The sequence below is a fragment of the Aspergillus pseudodeflectus genome (genome assembly GCF_044049435.1).
Source record: "Aspergillus pseudodeflectus strain CBS 756.74 chromosome Unknown BJX68scaffold_32, whole genome shotgun sequence".
Taxonomy (NCBI): domain Eukaryota; kingdom Fungi; phylum Ascomycota; class Eurotiomycetes; order Eurotiales; family Aspergillaceae; genus Aspergillus; species Aspergillus pseudodeflectus.
Window position 1 is genome coordinate 275,326 of NW_027263808.1, and position 13,757 is coordinate 289,082.

The 13,757-nt window shown below is 51.2% G+C and overlaps 6 protein-coding genes across 6 annotated transcripts; 5 read left to right on the forward strand and 1 right to left on the reverse strand.

Moving 5' to 3' along the window:
• Nucleotides 1-644: 644 nt before the first annotated feature.
• On the reverse strand, nucleotides 645-3,380 carry BJX68DRAFT_240841 (Six-hairpin glycosidase). The gene has a single exon (XM_071040748.1). The coding sequence runs from the start codon at nucleotides 3,170-3,172 to the stop codon at nucleotides 683-685; it is 2,490 nt and encodes an 829-aa protein (XP_070897261.1). The 5' UTR covers nucleotides 3,173-3,380; the 3' UTR covers nucleotides 645-682.
• Nucleotides 3,381-3,642: 262 nt separating this feature from the next.
• Nucleotides 3,643-6,045, forward strand: BJX68DRAFT_277093 (general substrate transporter). Its single transcript, XM_071048265.1, has 2 exons — nucleotides 3,643-4,277; nucleotides 4,357-6,045. The coding sequence occupies exons 1-2, from the start codon at nucleotides 4,120-4,122 to the stop codon at nucleotides 5,780-5,782; spliced, it is 1,584 nt and encodes a 527-aa protein (XP_070897262.1). The 5' UTR covers nucleotides 3,643-4,119; the 3' UTR covers nucleotides 5,783-6,045.
• A 156-nt stretch (nucleotides 6,046-6,201) lies between these two features.
• rrg9 (mitochondrial ribosome assembly protein RRG9) lies at nucleotides 6,202-7,364 on the forward strand. Its single transcript, XM_071036180.1, has one exon. The coding sequence runs from the start codon at nucleotides 6,257-6,259 to the stop codon at nucleotides 7,043-7,045; it is 789 nt and encodes a 262-aa protein (XP_070897263.1). The 5' UTR covers nucleotides 6,202-6,256; the 3' UTR covers nucleotides 7,046-7,364.
• Nucleotides 7,365-7,682: 318 nt separating this feature from the next.
• BJX68DRAFT_268653 (putative intracellular protein transport protein (Sat1)) lies at nucleotides 7,683-10,294 on the forward strand (the record flags this gene model as incomplete). The annotated part of the gene is made up of 3 exons (XM_071046146.1): nucleotides 7,683-8,226; nucleotides 8,289-9,356; nucleotides 9,408-10,294. The coding sequence occupies 3 exons, from the start codon at nucleotides 7,683-7,685 to the stop codon at nucleotides 10,292-10,294; spliced, it is 2,499 nt and encodes an 832-aa protein (XP_070897264.1).
• A 300-nt stretch (nucleotides 10,295-10,594) lies between these two features.
• BJX68DRAFT_124761 (Mob1/phocein family protein) lies at nucleotides 10,595-12,028 on the forward strand. Its single transcript, XM_071036181.1, has 6 exons — nucleotides 10,595-10,739; nucleotides 10,798-10,974; nucleotides 11,188-11,351; nucleotides 11,413-11,506; nucleotides 11,560-11,693; nucleotides 11,749-12,028. Exons 2-6 carry the CDS (start codon nucleotides 10,952-10,954, stop codon nucleotides 11,988-11,990), a joined length of 657 nt encoding a protein of 218 aa, XP_070897265.1. The 5' UTR covers nucleotides 10,595-10,739; nucleotides 10,798-10,951; the 3' UTR covers nucleotides 11,991-12,028.
• A 161-nt stretch (nucleotides 12,029-12,189) lies between these two features.
• BJX68DRAFT_240855 (F1F0 ATP synthase subunit 5) lies at nucleotides 12,190-13,554 on the forward strand. Its single transcript, XM_071040749.1, has 4 exons — nucleotides 12,190-12,533; nucleotides 12,711-13,025; nucleotides 13,097-13,186; nucleotides 13,259-13,554. Exons 1-4 carry the CDS (start codon nucleotides 12,366-12,368, stop codon nucleotides 13,370-13,372), a joined length of 687 nt encoding a protein of 228 aa, XP_070897266.1. The 5' UTR covers nucleotides 12,190-12,365; the 3' UTR covers nucleotides 13,373-13,554.
• Nucleotides 13,555-13,757: the final 203 nt, after the last annotated feature.

The window sequence follows — 13,757 nt, forward strand, 5'->3', positions numbered from 1 at the left end:
TTGCGTCGCGGAGTAGGGGTCGGTGGTGAAGAGGGGCTCCAGGACGAACGGAGCTGATTTTGGATGGCCTGATAGAGGGCGAGTGAGCGACGCCAAAACAAAATGCACCTAAATGAGCGACTGTGGGAAGCTTGAAGGAGAGAAAGCGAAGGAAGAAGAAATGTGAGAGGCAGGGATTAAGGCTGAGGACGAGGTTCGAGGACGAGCACGAGGAACAGGGCTCGGGGCAGCTTTTCCACAGCAGCTTAATTTAGTGGGCGGAGAAGCAAAAGCTGAAGCACGGACGAGCTCAAGTCTTGGCAGAGAACTCCCTGAAGTACAGCCGGAGGCTGGGAGTTCCTGGGCACAAGTGAGAGAGATAGAGGGCCAGCGCAGCTAGTGTAGCACAGCAAGTGCTGTATCCAAAACTTACTGAATGAAGGTAGTAGAGCTTCCCCGGCGGACAAAAAACAAAGCCGATTCAAGAATGAATGGACCGGAATGTTTGTAGCTTTAGACAGGTTCACGGAGAATGTGGAATCGGGATTGTGGATCGTGGAGACGCCAATCGCTGATTATCGCCTTGGGTCCGGAAGGCACCAATAATTTGCCTGAGGCATCGACAGGATCCTAAGTTGACTACACTTGACTTTGTTTCTTCAAACCACATGCATCTCTCCATCCCATTGACTCACTAAACTAATTACAGTCTCCAGCTTCTATCTTCAAGCATCTTCATCGTCTCCTGCTCTCTGCCGGGCAGATGAACATGAATGGATGGCAGGCTTCCATTCTTAACGTTCTCATCGCCCTCCCATGCAATGGACAAGTTGGTGGCACCCCCTTCTTCTCTATCCCATCTCACCCGGGCGACTACGGGCTTGTCAACTGAGCCTTCAACTGGAACCTTGGCCTCGAACACCTTGAAGAGACAGACTCGTGGCTTGAACATAAGAACTCTCTCACCACCACTCATAACAGGTCTCAATCCAACAACTTCGGCAGCGTACTCGTACAGCGGCAAACTACCCCATGCATGACAGTCTGATCTCTGAGTGATATAATCTTCAACCCAAGTTGTCATATTGAGCTCAAGCTGCTTTCTCCAGGGCTCCCAGAAGTCGTGAAAGCGGTCTTCGTAGACTCCGTCGCCAGCAGCCGATAAGGCACGCAGGGTGTAGAATGCCATTGCGATTGACGGCTTTGTGAGCTCACGTGTCTCTTCAATCCCACGACGTGGGGATGCCAGCGAACGGCTCAAAAGGTCGACAGCGTCTTTTCCAGTTATGGCTCCACATAGTACGGCCCATATTTGGCTGTGCTCACTATAATGGCTCGACTCAGCCAGTCTAGCCAGACCGTCAGTGAAATATGTGCCATCGTAACAATGGGCCCGAACAGCTCTGGCAATGGATTCAGCGCGTCGGGCATGCTCAGCAGAACGCGATTGCCTGCCTAGGCACAGTTCTAATCCACTCAGTCTCTGCAACGCATATGCGTACAGTTGGTTCGTGTATGTCATAAACCCAGTTGCTTTACCCGCTGGTGGAACTCCCATCGGATGATATGCCTCGGTCCAATCGACAAAGGCCCAGTCTCCAGAGAACTGAGAAACCCGGACAAGGGCACTTTCCTGGTCAACACGGCGATGAAAACTGTCGAGAACCCCTTCGATCACAGGCAAAAACTGTGTGGCAAAATCTGCATCACCGAAATGCTCGTAATGGTCCGTAACCATGCATATCCAGAATAGAGAAAAGTGCGATATTATCTGGAGATGATGCGAAGGGGCACGGCTAGCCGTCAATCCCAGAGCAGGCTGGAAGGAGTTGTACAGCTGGATTATTGCCTGTTTCGCAAGGCGATCATCCCTAGATATGAAGTAAGTGAAGAGGGCGGAGCTTCTTGTGTCCATGGCATATTGGAGCTGCTCAAAGAATGGGCAATCTTCATAGCAGTCATGCATACAATTTTCCAGCGTGCGTACACTGACATTCCAAAGCTGATGGAACCACGTCGAGTCTCCAACTTCGACCTGAACTTGAGGAAATGAGGCCAACACCTGGATGGGGTAATTTGTCTTGACGATACTGATATCCTTGAGTACCAGGTCCGCGTTCTTGGCGACGTCAATGTCAAGGGCGAAGTAGCGGAACGTTCGAAAGTGAAAAGGGGCAAAAATCTCATCGTCTTCTTCCGCGTCGTCATACCCTAACGGCTCATCTAAACAGAAGCCACCGAATATGTAATCGTCCTTTGGGCCGGCAATGACCTTGGTTGTGTCTGCTCTATCTCCCTTATTTCGATCAAAAGGGAGTTTGATGGGCTCATCTTCATAGCCCTCAGACCAGGTAACAGCGATCCTGCTACCACTAGTGGAGGGCCTTGCGAAACGGAACGTGACATATGCCGTTGTGTGATGGTCGACACCGAATTCAACATGATGCGTTGTGCCCTTTGGCAGGAGGATTCCTGAATTACCCTTCGAACCATAACCAAGAAGAGCATCCCACACCTCGCGAGATTCTGTACTTCTTATATTGTGTACCGCGGTAAGGTTGGTTGGTTGGAGGCGAGGGAAAGGGATCATTCGAGGGTAAAGGTTCCACGGAGCGGCGAGACCGTGACTGACCATGAAGCTGTATGGCTTCGCGGCAACCCAGTCAAGCTTATTGTTCTTTGTCCCGTCGACCTGCTCGAAGATCTGGAGGAAGAAATCAAAGTTCGAGCTCGTGGGAAGAACTATACAGGGATCGATGGCTGTCTCCCATGACTCGTCTCCCTGGAGTTTGAAAGAAATCGTCTCGTTGGCAGCTCCTAGAGGCTCGGTTCTGACGTAAAGCCCTGGATAGGCGGTTCGAGGAAAGCTGGCTGCAAACTGGGAACCATAATAGAATCGCAGAACGTGGACCGCGATGTGATTCCTTCCAGTACAGAGGTATGGCTGGATATCGACAACATCATAAAACCACATCTGTGTATCCCCTTTGACGGGACCAGCATGAACCAAGCATGAGTTCACATACAGTTTATATCGCGTGTCTGCGGTAATTGCGATATTCACAGGGTCATTAGGAACCACGTCCAAAGTGATAAACTTGCGGAAGTGCACAAATGCGCCAGCAGAGGAGGATGCAGGCTTCTCGATCCATTCTGGATGCCAGATCCATGAATTGTCCCATTGAGTAGCCATCACAAAAATGTTCTTGTCCTCGAGAGACTTGAAATGGGCTCTTGGCCACCCAATAGCTCTGAAGGAGTCATTTGATAAACCAGTACTCGCTACACAATCCTCCGGGGGTCTCGGCTGCTCGCTGTGTGATACTCCGATGACTGCAACGTGATTTGGCAGTTTCTAGTCCTAAGACCGGCAACCAGACTTGATGTATTCAAGATCTGCGGTTACAGCCTGTGTTCAGGCAAGCGATATTCCGTACGATGAGAAGGACGCTACCGGCTAATCTCCGGCGATTCATCGTCCCGTTTAGGATGGTCTATCTACTAGTGGATGTACTCCACAGTAAGCAACCTGCATAACACCTCGTCTTGAGACTAAGATGGACATGGAAACCTGGGGCCCCGCGGGACAAGGCCAGTGCTGTGGAGCGCACCTTGGTCATATGTACAAACCAACAGATCGAAAACATAGAGGCCAGTGAGAAAGAACGCAAACCGGCAGCGCAACGTGAGCCCGATGCTAGGCAATAGAGATGCAGTCAGTCGACCAGTCACGTAACGTAAGTAGACGTGACTATCCGAAACAGGACTCCTTTTTTGTCGCTTCTCGGGCCGAGTTCCACTTACACTGCTCTCATCCTATCAGTACGGCGCATGTAGCCTTCCAAGCTCTAGAATGTTACATGCCCAGACCTAAGGAGAGGGCTCGGATGAGCTTTCGGGGCCACCTAGACCTGGTCTTCGACCTCTCTTTGGACACTGGACACTGGACACTGGACACTGGACATATCAATTTATCTTGGACAACAAGCCACCCCCTCAGTTATTCGGTAGATCTTGAGCCGAGCTGAGGATGGGAGGACCTTGCTTGCCTTACTGTTGGCTCGATAAGAAGCTTTCCGAGCCCTGCCACAATGTCAATCGCAACAATTTGCCTGACAGCGGGAACACAGTATAACGAAGATGGCAGGCCATGACCAGGACAGGGATAATGTGCCCGAGGCTACTGCCGGGGCCATGCCTGAGGGCACCATCGACCCCAAACAATGGTGGCATCATCCAAACTTGCGAACGATGAACCTTCTCATGTTCTTTCCGCTCCTCTCGATCTTCACTTTAGGGTACGTACTACGTTCTTTATTCGGAAAGCCATCTACAGACCATGTTGGCAACCAACTAACCCACACGTGCTACAAACAGGTTCGACGGCTCTATGATGAACGGTCTCCAGGCAGTTGAAGGATGGCGCTCGTATTTCGGCGAGCCCAGGGGTGCTACTCTGGGTCTTTTTAACGGTGCCTACCCTATAGGGGGTCTCATTGCAGTGCCATTCATCTCCACACTCAATGACCACCTCGGACGACGTTGGGGTATCGTCACTGGGGCTGTTATCTGCATTATTGGAGCTGCGCTTCAAGGTGCTGCCCAAAACCTTTCCATGTTCGTGGTTTCCCGAGGCATCATTGGCGCTGGGGCAGTGCTTCTCCAGGCATCCGGGGGCCCTCTTGTTGCTGAGATTGCGCATCCTAAGCAGCGCGCTACTGCAACTGCAATGTTCAATACATCATATGCTCTAGGCTCTATTGTCGCTGCTTGGACAACATTTGGCTCGTTTAGGATCAACAACACCTGGTCCTGGCGGGTGCCCTCACTTCTCCAAGGCCTTCCTTCATTGATACAGCTAGTCGGTATTCTTTTTGTCCCCGAGAGCCCTCGTTGGCTGATTTCTCGCGGGCGTGAGCAGGACGCACTGAGAATGCTGGCCAAGTACCATGCCGAGGGCAATGAGAACGATCCGCTTGTTCAGTTTGAATACCAGGAAATACGACAGGCTATGACAATTGAGAGGATGAATGAGGACGGCAATATCTTCAATAAATACTGGGAGTTTATGCGGACCCCCGGGAATCGGAAGCGCTTCTTCATTCTTACATGGTGTGCTTGCATCAGTCAAATGTCGGGCAACGCTTTCATCTCATATTACCTCTCCCCCATCCTAGCTCAAGTCGGACTCACCTCGAGCTTGCAACAGACCCTCATCAACGCAACATCACAGATGCTATCCTGGTTTTCGTCACTATATTTTGCCACACTCCCAGCTCGAGTAGGTCGACGAAAGCTCTTCCTTGCTGCCCTTGTCCTTGTCTTCTTCTGCCTTATCGCAATTACAGCAGGTAGCGGCGTCTTCGACAGCGACTCCAGCAACCGTTCCGCTGGCATCGCTGTAGTTGCCTTCGTTTACCTCTTTTCTCCAGCATACAACCTTGGTCTAGCACCTAACCTTGGGCTGTATATCACGGAAATCGTGCCTTTCAACCTCCGTCTTCGTGGTATGGCGGTATTTCAGTTCTGGAATCTTGGTTTTATTCTTTTCTCAACGTTTGCTATCCCGGTGGGGCTGGATGCTATAGGTTGGAGGCTGTTCTGCATATTCGTTGGATGGCTGGTTGTTGAATTCGTTGTGGTATGGTGGACTTTTCCAGAGACCAAGGGACCTACTCTGGAGGAGATTGCTGTCATCTTTGATGGGCCCAGTGCAGCTCATGGTGGGGGAAAGGATATAGATCTGGAGACGCAGGGTGGAAACAAACGTGATCATGCTCCATCTGTTGAGCATAGGGATTAGTTGGCGAGCGCAGTCTTTGTCGTTGAAGGTCTTGACGGAAGTTTTGCGAAGCTCTGCGAAGTTCAAGCTTCCTAGGTACATGTACAGAATTGAAGTGGAATGGATCAGAAATCCTGATTCGAATCTCAGGACTGCGTAGACAAGCTATCAAATAAATAATTTGTTAGGGCAAACCGTCCCTAAGCACTTCAAGTATCAGGAAAGTAACCGAATTATATTATCACGCTACATATCTGCAGAAACTACGTTTCAATGTATACTATATGACATCCTCAAGGTCTTCTTTGCTATTCCTGATTATTCTGAGCGGTGGCGATTGAAAATAGTTTCTCATACTTTATGCCTGAGGCAGGGACCGCGGCTGGGCTCCCAAAACTTCCTTGCAGATCCCTTATTGTTCCAAAATCAACCACACTCCTGGCCGCCGTCATTGACACTCTATCTAGCTCGAAATCAGCTTTTTTTCTGCCTACGATGACGCCCATATGCCCTAGTTCTGCGAGGCTCACTCTTCCGAATGTTCTCAGATCGCTTTTGAATGTGCCAGGTGCGCCCCAGCTTCGCACGCCGTCAGTGCAATTCGCGAACCGACTGTCTCTGCCTCGCCACTGCGTTCGAAGTATGGTAACCATTGGCGAAATTCCCATCACAACTCCCGCGCCGCCTCAATCGCCGAAGCCGACCGAAGATGAATCCCCAGCTGTCGTTGATACTTCCGGCGCTCCCATCAAACACTCCTCGGAAGATGCGCTCAAGACGGCGAAGGCAGCAGAATCACATTCATCGCTGCGGGCGAAAGCTAAAGCAGTAAAAGTTCTCGAACGACAGAAGCCCAATCGAAAAGATCAGAAAAGAGTTACGATAACGACCGGGTTACCCTCTCAAAAGAAGAAGCTCGAGGACTGGCAAATCCAAAAAGAGGCCTTGAAGAAGAAATTTCCAACTGGATGGAGTCCCCAGAAGAAGCTCTCGCCTGATGCTATGGAAGGAATACGCCATCTACATGCGATGTCGCCAGACAAATTCACAACTGCTGTTCTTGCGGAGGAGTTCAGGGTCTCTCCAGAAAGTATTCGCAGAATCCTCAAGAGCAAGTGGCGCCCCAGCGCGACGGAAATGGAGGACCGGCGCAAGCGGTGGGAAAAGCGACATGATCGCATCTGGGGTCATCTTTCTGAGCTGGGTCTCCGGCCGCAGACAGAGCAGACGGCGCATCTTAGCGACACGCAGAAGATTCTGTATGGCAATAAGAAAAAGCCGTGAGTGTCGCGAGTGGAGTGAATAGTGCTGTATAATATGTATAATAGGGTGTTTAGGTTTTTGTATATTAGCGATGCATTGAAGACGAACAGGGTTTCTTTTGGACAAACATTGAGTTGGACTTCTTGCCGAAACTAGAGCTTCCATGTGACATAGTAGCGGAGCAATACATCACAGCAGCTCTTGCCTAGATCCTTTCACTTCCTTGCTCATTCTCTAGAGACGGAGACGCTATCTCAATTTCTGAGGCGAGAGCCCAGGTAGATACTCACTGGAAGACGGCTCTGGTGGGGTTTGGTTCTCCAGAGCAAGTGCAGCCATTGGAGTGTCGAGCTCCAATGACACCTGAAGTCACCACCAAAATCTCCCGCCAATAATCCGGCTACAGAGACCACTCGACCTCGACAATACTAATCCGCAGTCGGTCCACGCACGCCTACTGCTCTTCTCTTCTACCGGCTGCTCAACAATGGATCGTGCAGTTCTAATGCCCTAGCTGGCATTTATCCGTTCCACACTGTTGTATCTATAATTGTCTAATCCCCCTTTTCCCGCGAGGTGGCGGCTGGTACCCACCCTCTATTCGAGCTTCCTCGTTCAAGCTTACCCTCCGCCTATGTGGTAACCCTGCGCACTCGCCATGTCATCGGACATCCAGGTCTTCGTGAAATGGAAAGACCAATCGATATTCGCCGGGGAGGACGTGGAGTGCACAATTACATTCAAGAACGTTGCGGAGAAGAATGAAGACTCCGGACATGCGCCAACACTCCATCAGCGAAAGCAATCCCGGACCCCGGGCACACCTCACTCGGATTCCTTCTCTCTACGGCTCCCTTCAAATCCCTTCAGGAGTCCAAACCGTCGCTCCTACTCTATAGCTCCAAAAAATAGCCCATCCCATCGCTTCTCCTCTTCTGTGAGCTCACCGTTGATCGGCTCTCATAGCTTCCCGCCTCCGTCGACACCGCGGAATGGCCCTCCGGGTGGCCACAAACATAAGAGGTCAATATCCATACTTTCAATTGATAGTGAGGGTGGAGCCTCAACTGGCCCAGGCGATAAGACGCCGAGGACGCCGTCTCAGCTCAATCATTCGAGGCCGACGAGGGGTCACGGGCGTTCCGCGAGCTTACAAGTCGTTCCGAGAAGATATGAAGGATATGAGGATAATGGCGTGAAAAGTACTTACCATGCTCCAGCTGCGCCTTTCGCTCTTTTAGCTAACCCTCCCTGCTTTAATTAGGTTTGCGAAGCCCAGTCCGTCCATTTCCGTCGTCCGAGTCTCCTATTACACCACTTCCAGGCGGCCTGAAAGTAGATGTGGATGTGGTCAACAAACAAAGCGCTTCTAGCCCTGTAAGACCAACTTTACCGACACGCGCCTCCTCACGGCGACCCCAATTGCCGCTTATAGACTTCAAGTTTCCGCCAGGCCCTGAAAACGAAACAAATTCAGGAGCTCCTGTTGCATCACCCACCTCCGCATCAACAGAGAGGACTACGGGGACCTCCGCGACAGCAAGGCTTAATGTTAGGGACTTCTCCTCGTCATTGGCCGCTCCGGGCCAGCTGCCTCAGTCTACCAAAGTACTGTCGGCTTCCAGCCTAAGTGGGAGCCATAGAAGCAGTGGTGAATTCTACTCGGTTAGCAACAACTCTTCAGAAACTCTCCAGTCGGAATACACAAATTATTCGGGCCCAGCGTTCCGTTCGGGCTTCCCTCGTCATGGTCGACACGTATCCAGCTTAGAGTCAGCGGTCTCCGTTGCTAATGGGCAGGCGCTACTTATGGGATATGCTCAGATCAGTGCTTCATTTACGGTTGATGGCTCATTAATTAACCAGGCCGCTTTTGAAGAAGTCAAAAGACAGGGAGTTGTTGGCGGGGCTGGCAATGCGCGCAATGCGCCAAACGGCAGGCCCCCTTCGTCTGGAGAGAAAGGACGAAAAGGTGGCGGCTTTTGGGGCGCATTAAACTGGAATTCGATAGAGGAGTCCATCAGCGGGCTTCTTTCCAGCAATGACTTGAATGGTCTACGGGACATGCGGGGAGTGTCCTCATCCAGATCTATTCCCTTGCTGTCGACTCCACAATCACTTCTCTTCGTCGACCTCCGTCTGGCCCCAGGAGAGGAGCAGTCCTTTTCATTTGCCTTCACTCTACCCAGCGGTCTTCCTGCAAGCCACAAGGGAAAAGCCATAAAAATTTCCTACAACCTCGTCATAGGGACACAGCGACCAAGCGGGAGTACCGAGCCTCAAAAAGTCAATCGCATCAGCATACCGTTCCGTGTCTTCAGCGGTGTAAATGGTAAGTCTACTTCGTAACCTACTAAACCACCATATCACTAATGCTCCACAGCCCAAGGAGCCATCCTGGGTCATGACCTGATGCATCCTCACGTTGTTCTCCGCGACGAGGCAAGAGTACAGAAGATCGGCTCCTTGCCCCTTCCGCTAGCCCCAAAAGCGGAGAGCATCAGTCGGCCTACGTGGACATCAGCGCCCGAGTTCCTTTCATACGTGGATGAAATTCTAGAGCAACGATCCCGCAACAGTTCGCTCAAGCCGCCAGATACATTCTCTGAAAGGCGCCCAAGCTACGATATGTCTGCTGGACCGTTGTCTTCCAAAGATGCCATTGACATGGCGATCCTTCGAAGTAACCAGGCAATCAATTCTTCTCAAAGTCCAAATCGGTTTGATATTGCGCGTGGAGGACGTCGAATCGCGGTGGTGGTTCTGAATCGACCAGCACATAGACTTGGCGAGACTCTCATTGCGACAGTGAACTTTGTTGATTCGGCACTTCCGTGTTACGCACTTCGAGCCACTCTGGAAAGTTCAGAGAAAGTAGGCGCACATTTGGCTGTGCGATCAAATGCGAGCATTCGGCGAGCGACGCGGCGAGTTCATGCATCATTTTTTGAGATTACTCTCTACTCTACAAGGGTTGTTTTCAGCCCTGCGATACCAATATCTGCGACTCCTACAATACTCACCAGTGGTGTTAACGTTGAATGGGAGCTACGGTTCGAGTTTGTGACTACCAGCGTACCGGATGAGATGGGATCCGGGCCTTCAGGCGCTCAGCTACTGGAGACGGTTTCTCAGGATGATCGAGGCTCTACAATGTCCGCCTTGGAACATCTGGGGTGCGAGTCCTTTGAGGTTGCAATTCCCATTACAATATACGGAGAAACTGTGCGAGAGCGGCTGCCAGAGGAGAACGAAGGGTATTCGATATAAGGCTGAGAATCTTATCTCAATGAATTACGACGTCTGTGACGAGGGAGGAAACAAGTATATAGTAGCCTAATATCCACTTGCATCTGACCTTATGGGCTCGGCCTTGAGTCTTGATTGTGTGTTATCGAGCGATCGCCGGGGCAACGCAAGTGGCGGAGCTCATCTATCCATGGCTCCGATCGTGAGCAACTGCGGAGAACTATGCATGAAACAAGATACAGTTCGAGGAACTAGTAGGAATACTACTGACGATTATCGCTTCTCCTTCCAAGACATCCTTTCCCTTGTCGTCTCGAGTTCCTTCCTAATTCGAACCTTGTGGCGCGAACAGTCGCCAGGTGTGTGGTACTGTCGGTTTTCTCAGCTGCCCTCTTCCGCTCCACCCCTCAGCTCACCTCAACGCCGCATCATCCCATCGTCGCGACTTCGCCGTTCGTTAATCGCTGTGAGTCTTTCGAGGAGGCGCAAACCTACAAAAGCTGACCCGTGATGTCTTCACTTAGAGTGCATATAGACTAGCCGTTCCACGCGATACACCCATTCCTCGTCTAATCCGCCAGTCGAATTCCGCAAGGGCACGAATCAAGGAAGGAGGAATTCCAGGACCAAGGCCACTCTTTATCTAGCTGTTGACGCTGGTGGAACACTCGTGAGATAATGGCTTCGTTCATCACCACAATGTTCGTGCCCCTGATATCTGTTTCTTCTGCGGATGAGACTGCGCCTCCTCCGTCGTCATCATCATCGCCTTCCCGCAAAGCACACGCTCTTGCTCCTTCTACTTCCTATAACACCGTTCATGTCTCTTATGCTCCTATCTCCGCGTCTCCTTCGTACCTGTCGCCTGCTGTTTGTGCCCTGAAACAAGGCCTGTGTGCACTAACACCACCTAGAAATGCTCGGACGAGAGCGCCCTTCAAGCCTCGCTCGGCGGCCAAGGGGACGACTAGTTATCAGCTGAGACAGTTCGCAGAAGCCACGCTTGGAAGTGGGAGTTTACGGAAGGCTGTCAAGCTTCCAGAAGGGGAAGACGTTAATGAGTGGTTGGCTGTTAATGGCACGCCTCGTTCCTTTGCCTTTGTCCTTCATCTGTGCTAACCTGGGTCTCTCATTTGCAGTGGTCGACTTCTACAACCAGATCAACCTTCTTTACGGCGCCATTACTGAATTCTGTTCCCCACAAACGTGCCCAGAAATGAAAGCCACCGATGAGTACGAGGTCCGGTCTTGGATGCTGGGAAAAATTGTGGCTGACGATTGGATAGGTTCGAGTACCTGTGGCAGGATTCGGAGCACTATAAGCGTCCCACAAAGATGTCTGCGCCCGAGTATATTGAACACCTCATGAGCTGGGTTCAGGGGAATATCGACAACGAGCAGATGTTTCCCAGTCGGTTAGGTAGGTGCCTTCTGGACGCACTGTCAATTGAAAAAGCTAACCCGGAAATGACTAGGCGTCCCATTTCCAAAGGCATTCTCCAGTCTTGTCCGCCAGATCTTCAAGCGCATGTACCGTGTATATGCGCACATCTACTGCCACCACTATCCTGTGATTGTGCACCTCGGCCTCGAGCCACACCTCAACACTAGTTTCAAGCACTACGTGCTTTTCATTGATGAGCATCGGTTGGCGAGCGGCAAAGACTTCTGGGGGCCGTTGGGAGATCTAGTGGATAGCATGCTGCGAAGTGACTGATGAGCTACCGACTGTCGGTAGTCGTTTGATTGGGAATGATGCACGAATCCGGCGTTAGTGGTGTTGAGGGTTAATATCACAACTTTCTAGGTAGAAAGCCATTGTTTGTTCGAGGAAAAGCGATGAATTTAGAAAGAGATGCTTGGAACTGTCGTAGGAGCGTCGCTCTCCAAACAAGAAAAGTGACCCGAAATTCTCGGCGTGTGCGGAATCTCACGTGACTCGACCGGGAGAAGTTGGACGTCGTCCGAATAGCCTCGTCGCTTCGCACCCCTCTTGTGTGTCGATTTAGCTCGCCGTCTCGCGTCCAATTCCACTCTCTCAACTCCCCTCTTCCTATACGTCGGGGCTCTGTCTCTCGCATCAATTATCGCCATGTTCTCCGTCCGCCTTGCCCGCGCTGGCCTCCGTGCCTCCGCTCAGCAGTTCTCCGTCCCTCGCACTGCTGCTCTCAACGGCCTGCGCACCTATGCCACCCCGGCCCAGGAAGTCAAGCCTCCTGTCTCCCTCTTCGGCGTCGACGGCACCTACGCCTCTGCTCTGGTATGCTTCTTCCCCTTCACCACCTATTGCTTGCGAGAAAACAACCCCGACCTCGACCCGTTTACCCGAAAACCCTTCATTATTCCCGACATCATAAAACAACAAACTCCTACGCAAACCCCCGAAAACACAGTTCAACATAGGAACTCAACTAATCACGAATCGTCAATATTATAGTACACCGCCTCCGCCAAGTCCTCCTCCCTCGACGCTACCTCCAAGGCCCTCATCAACCTCGGTGCCGCCCTCAAGGCCGACCCCAAGCTCACCGGCATCCTCTCCACCCCTACCCTGACCGTCTCGGACAAGCAGGCCATCGTCACAGAGCTGCAGAAGGTCGCCGGTGCCGACAAGGGCGATATCCTCAAGAACTTCCTCGCTACCCTCGCTGAGAACAACCGTCTCGGTCTGCTCGGCGGTGTCTGTGACAAGTTCGCTGCTCTCATGAGCGCTCACCGTGGTGAGATTGAGCTCATCATTACCTCTGCTCAGGTACGATTTACTTTTTCCCTTGATCGGCGAGATAAAATACTGGGGGCTGGCTTGTTAACGCGATGACACAGGAACTCGACAACAAGACCCTCAACCGTCTCGAGAAGGCCGTCTCTAAGTCCGAGTTCAGCCAGGGCAAGAAGCTCAAAGTTGTCCCCAAGGTACGTTACTCTTATTCCCCTCGCTTACCGCAGAGAAACAAGAAGGAGAAAGTAAGCTAATAAAAATCCCAGGTCAACCCCGACATTGTCGGCGGACTTGTCGTTGAAATCGGCGACCGTACCATCGACCTGAGCGTCTCCTCCAAGATCAACAAGCTTAACAAGGCCCTCACCGATGCTCTGTAAATTTAGCCTATTACCACCATGGCCCCATCATGCATCGTCATCTCCTTTGTTCCTATATCTATCTATCTATAGTTTCTCTACCCCATGTACCCTAACAAATCCCGCGCTACCTTGTACTTGAGTTGTTGCAGACTCTGGTTCTGGTGAAGAATAGACAGAATTGAGTTGATTGTTGAGTTATATCACTCTTATTTACTATAAATTATTGACTTGTTCAGAGAGGAGGATAGGAGTAAGCTGGACGGGATGATATCTTATATTATGAGATATATGACGAATGAGTATATGCAAAGACGATGCAAGCGTCAGCGAATGCATGTACAACCACAGGAAACAATATCGAGTATAGACATCAAGATAACGTATATGGACAACAGCAGCTGGT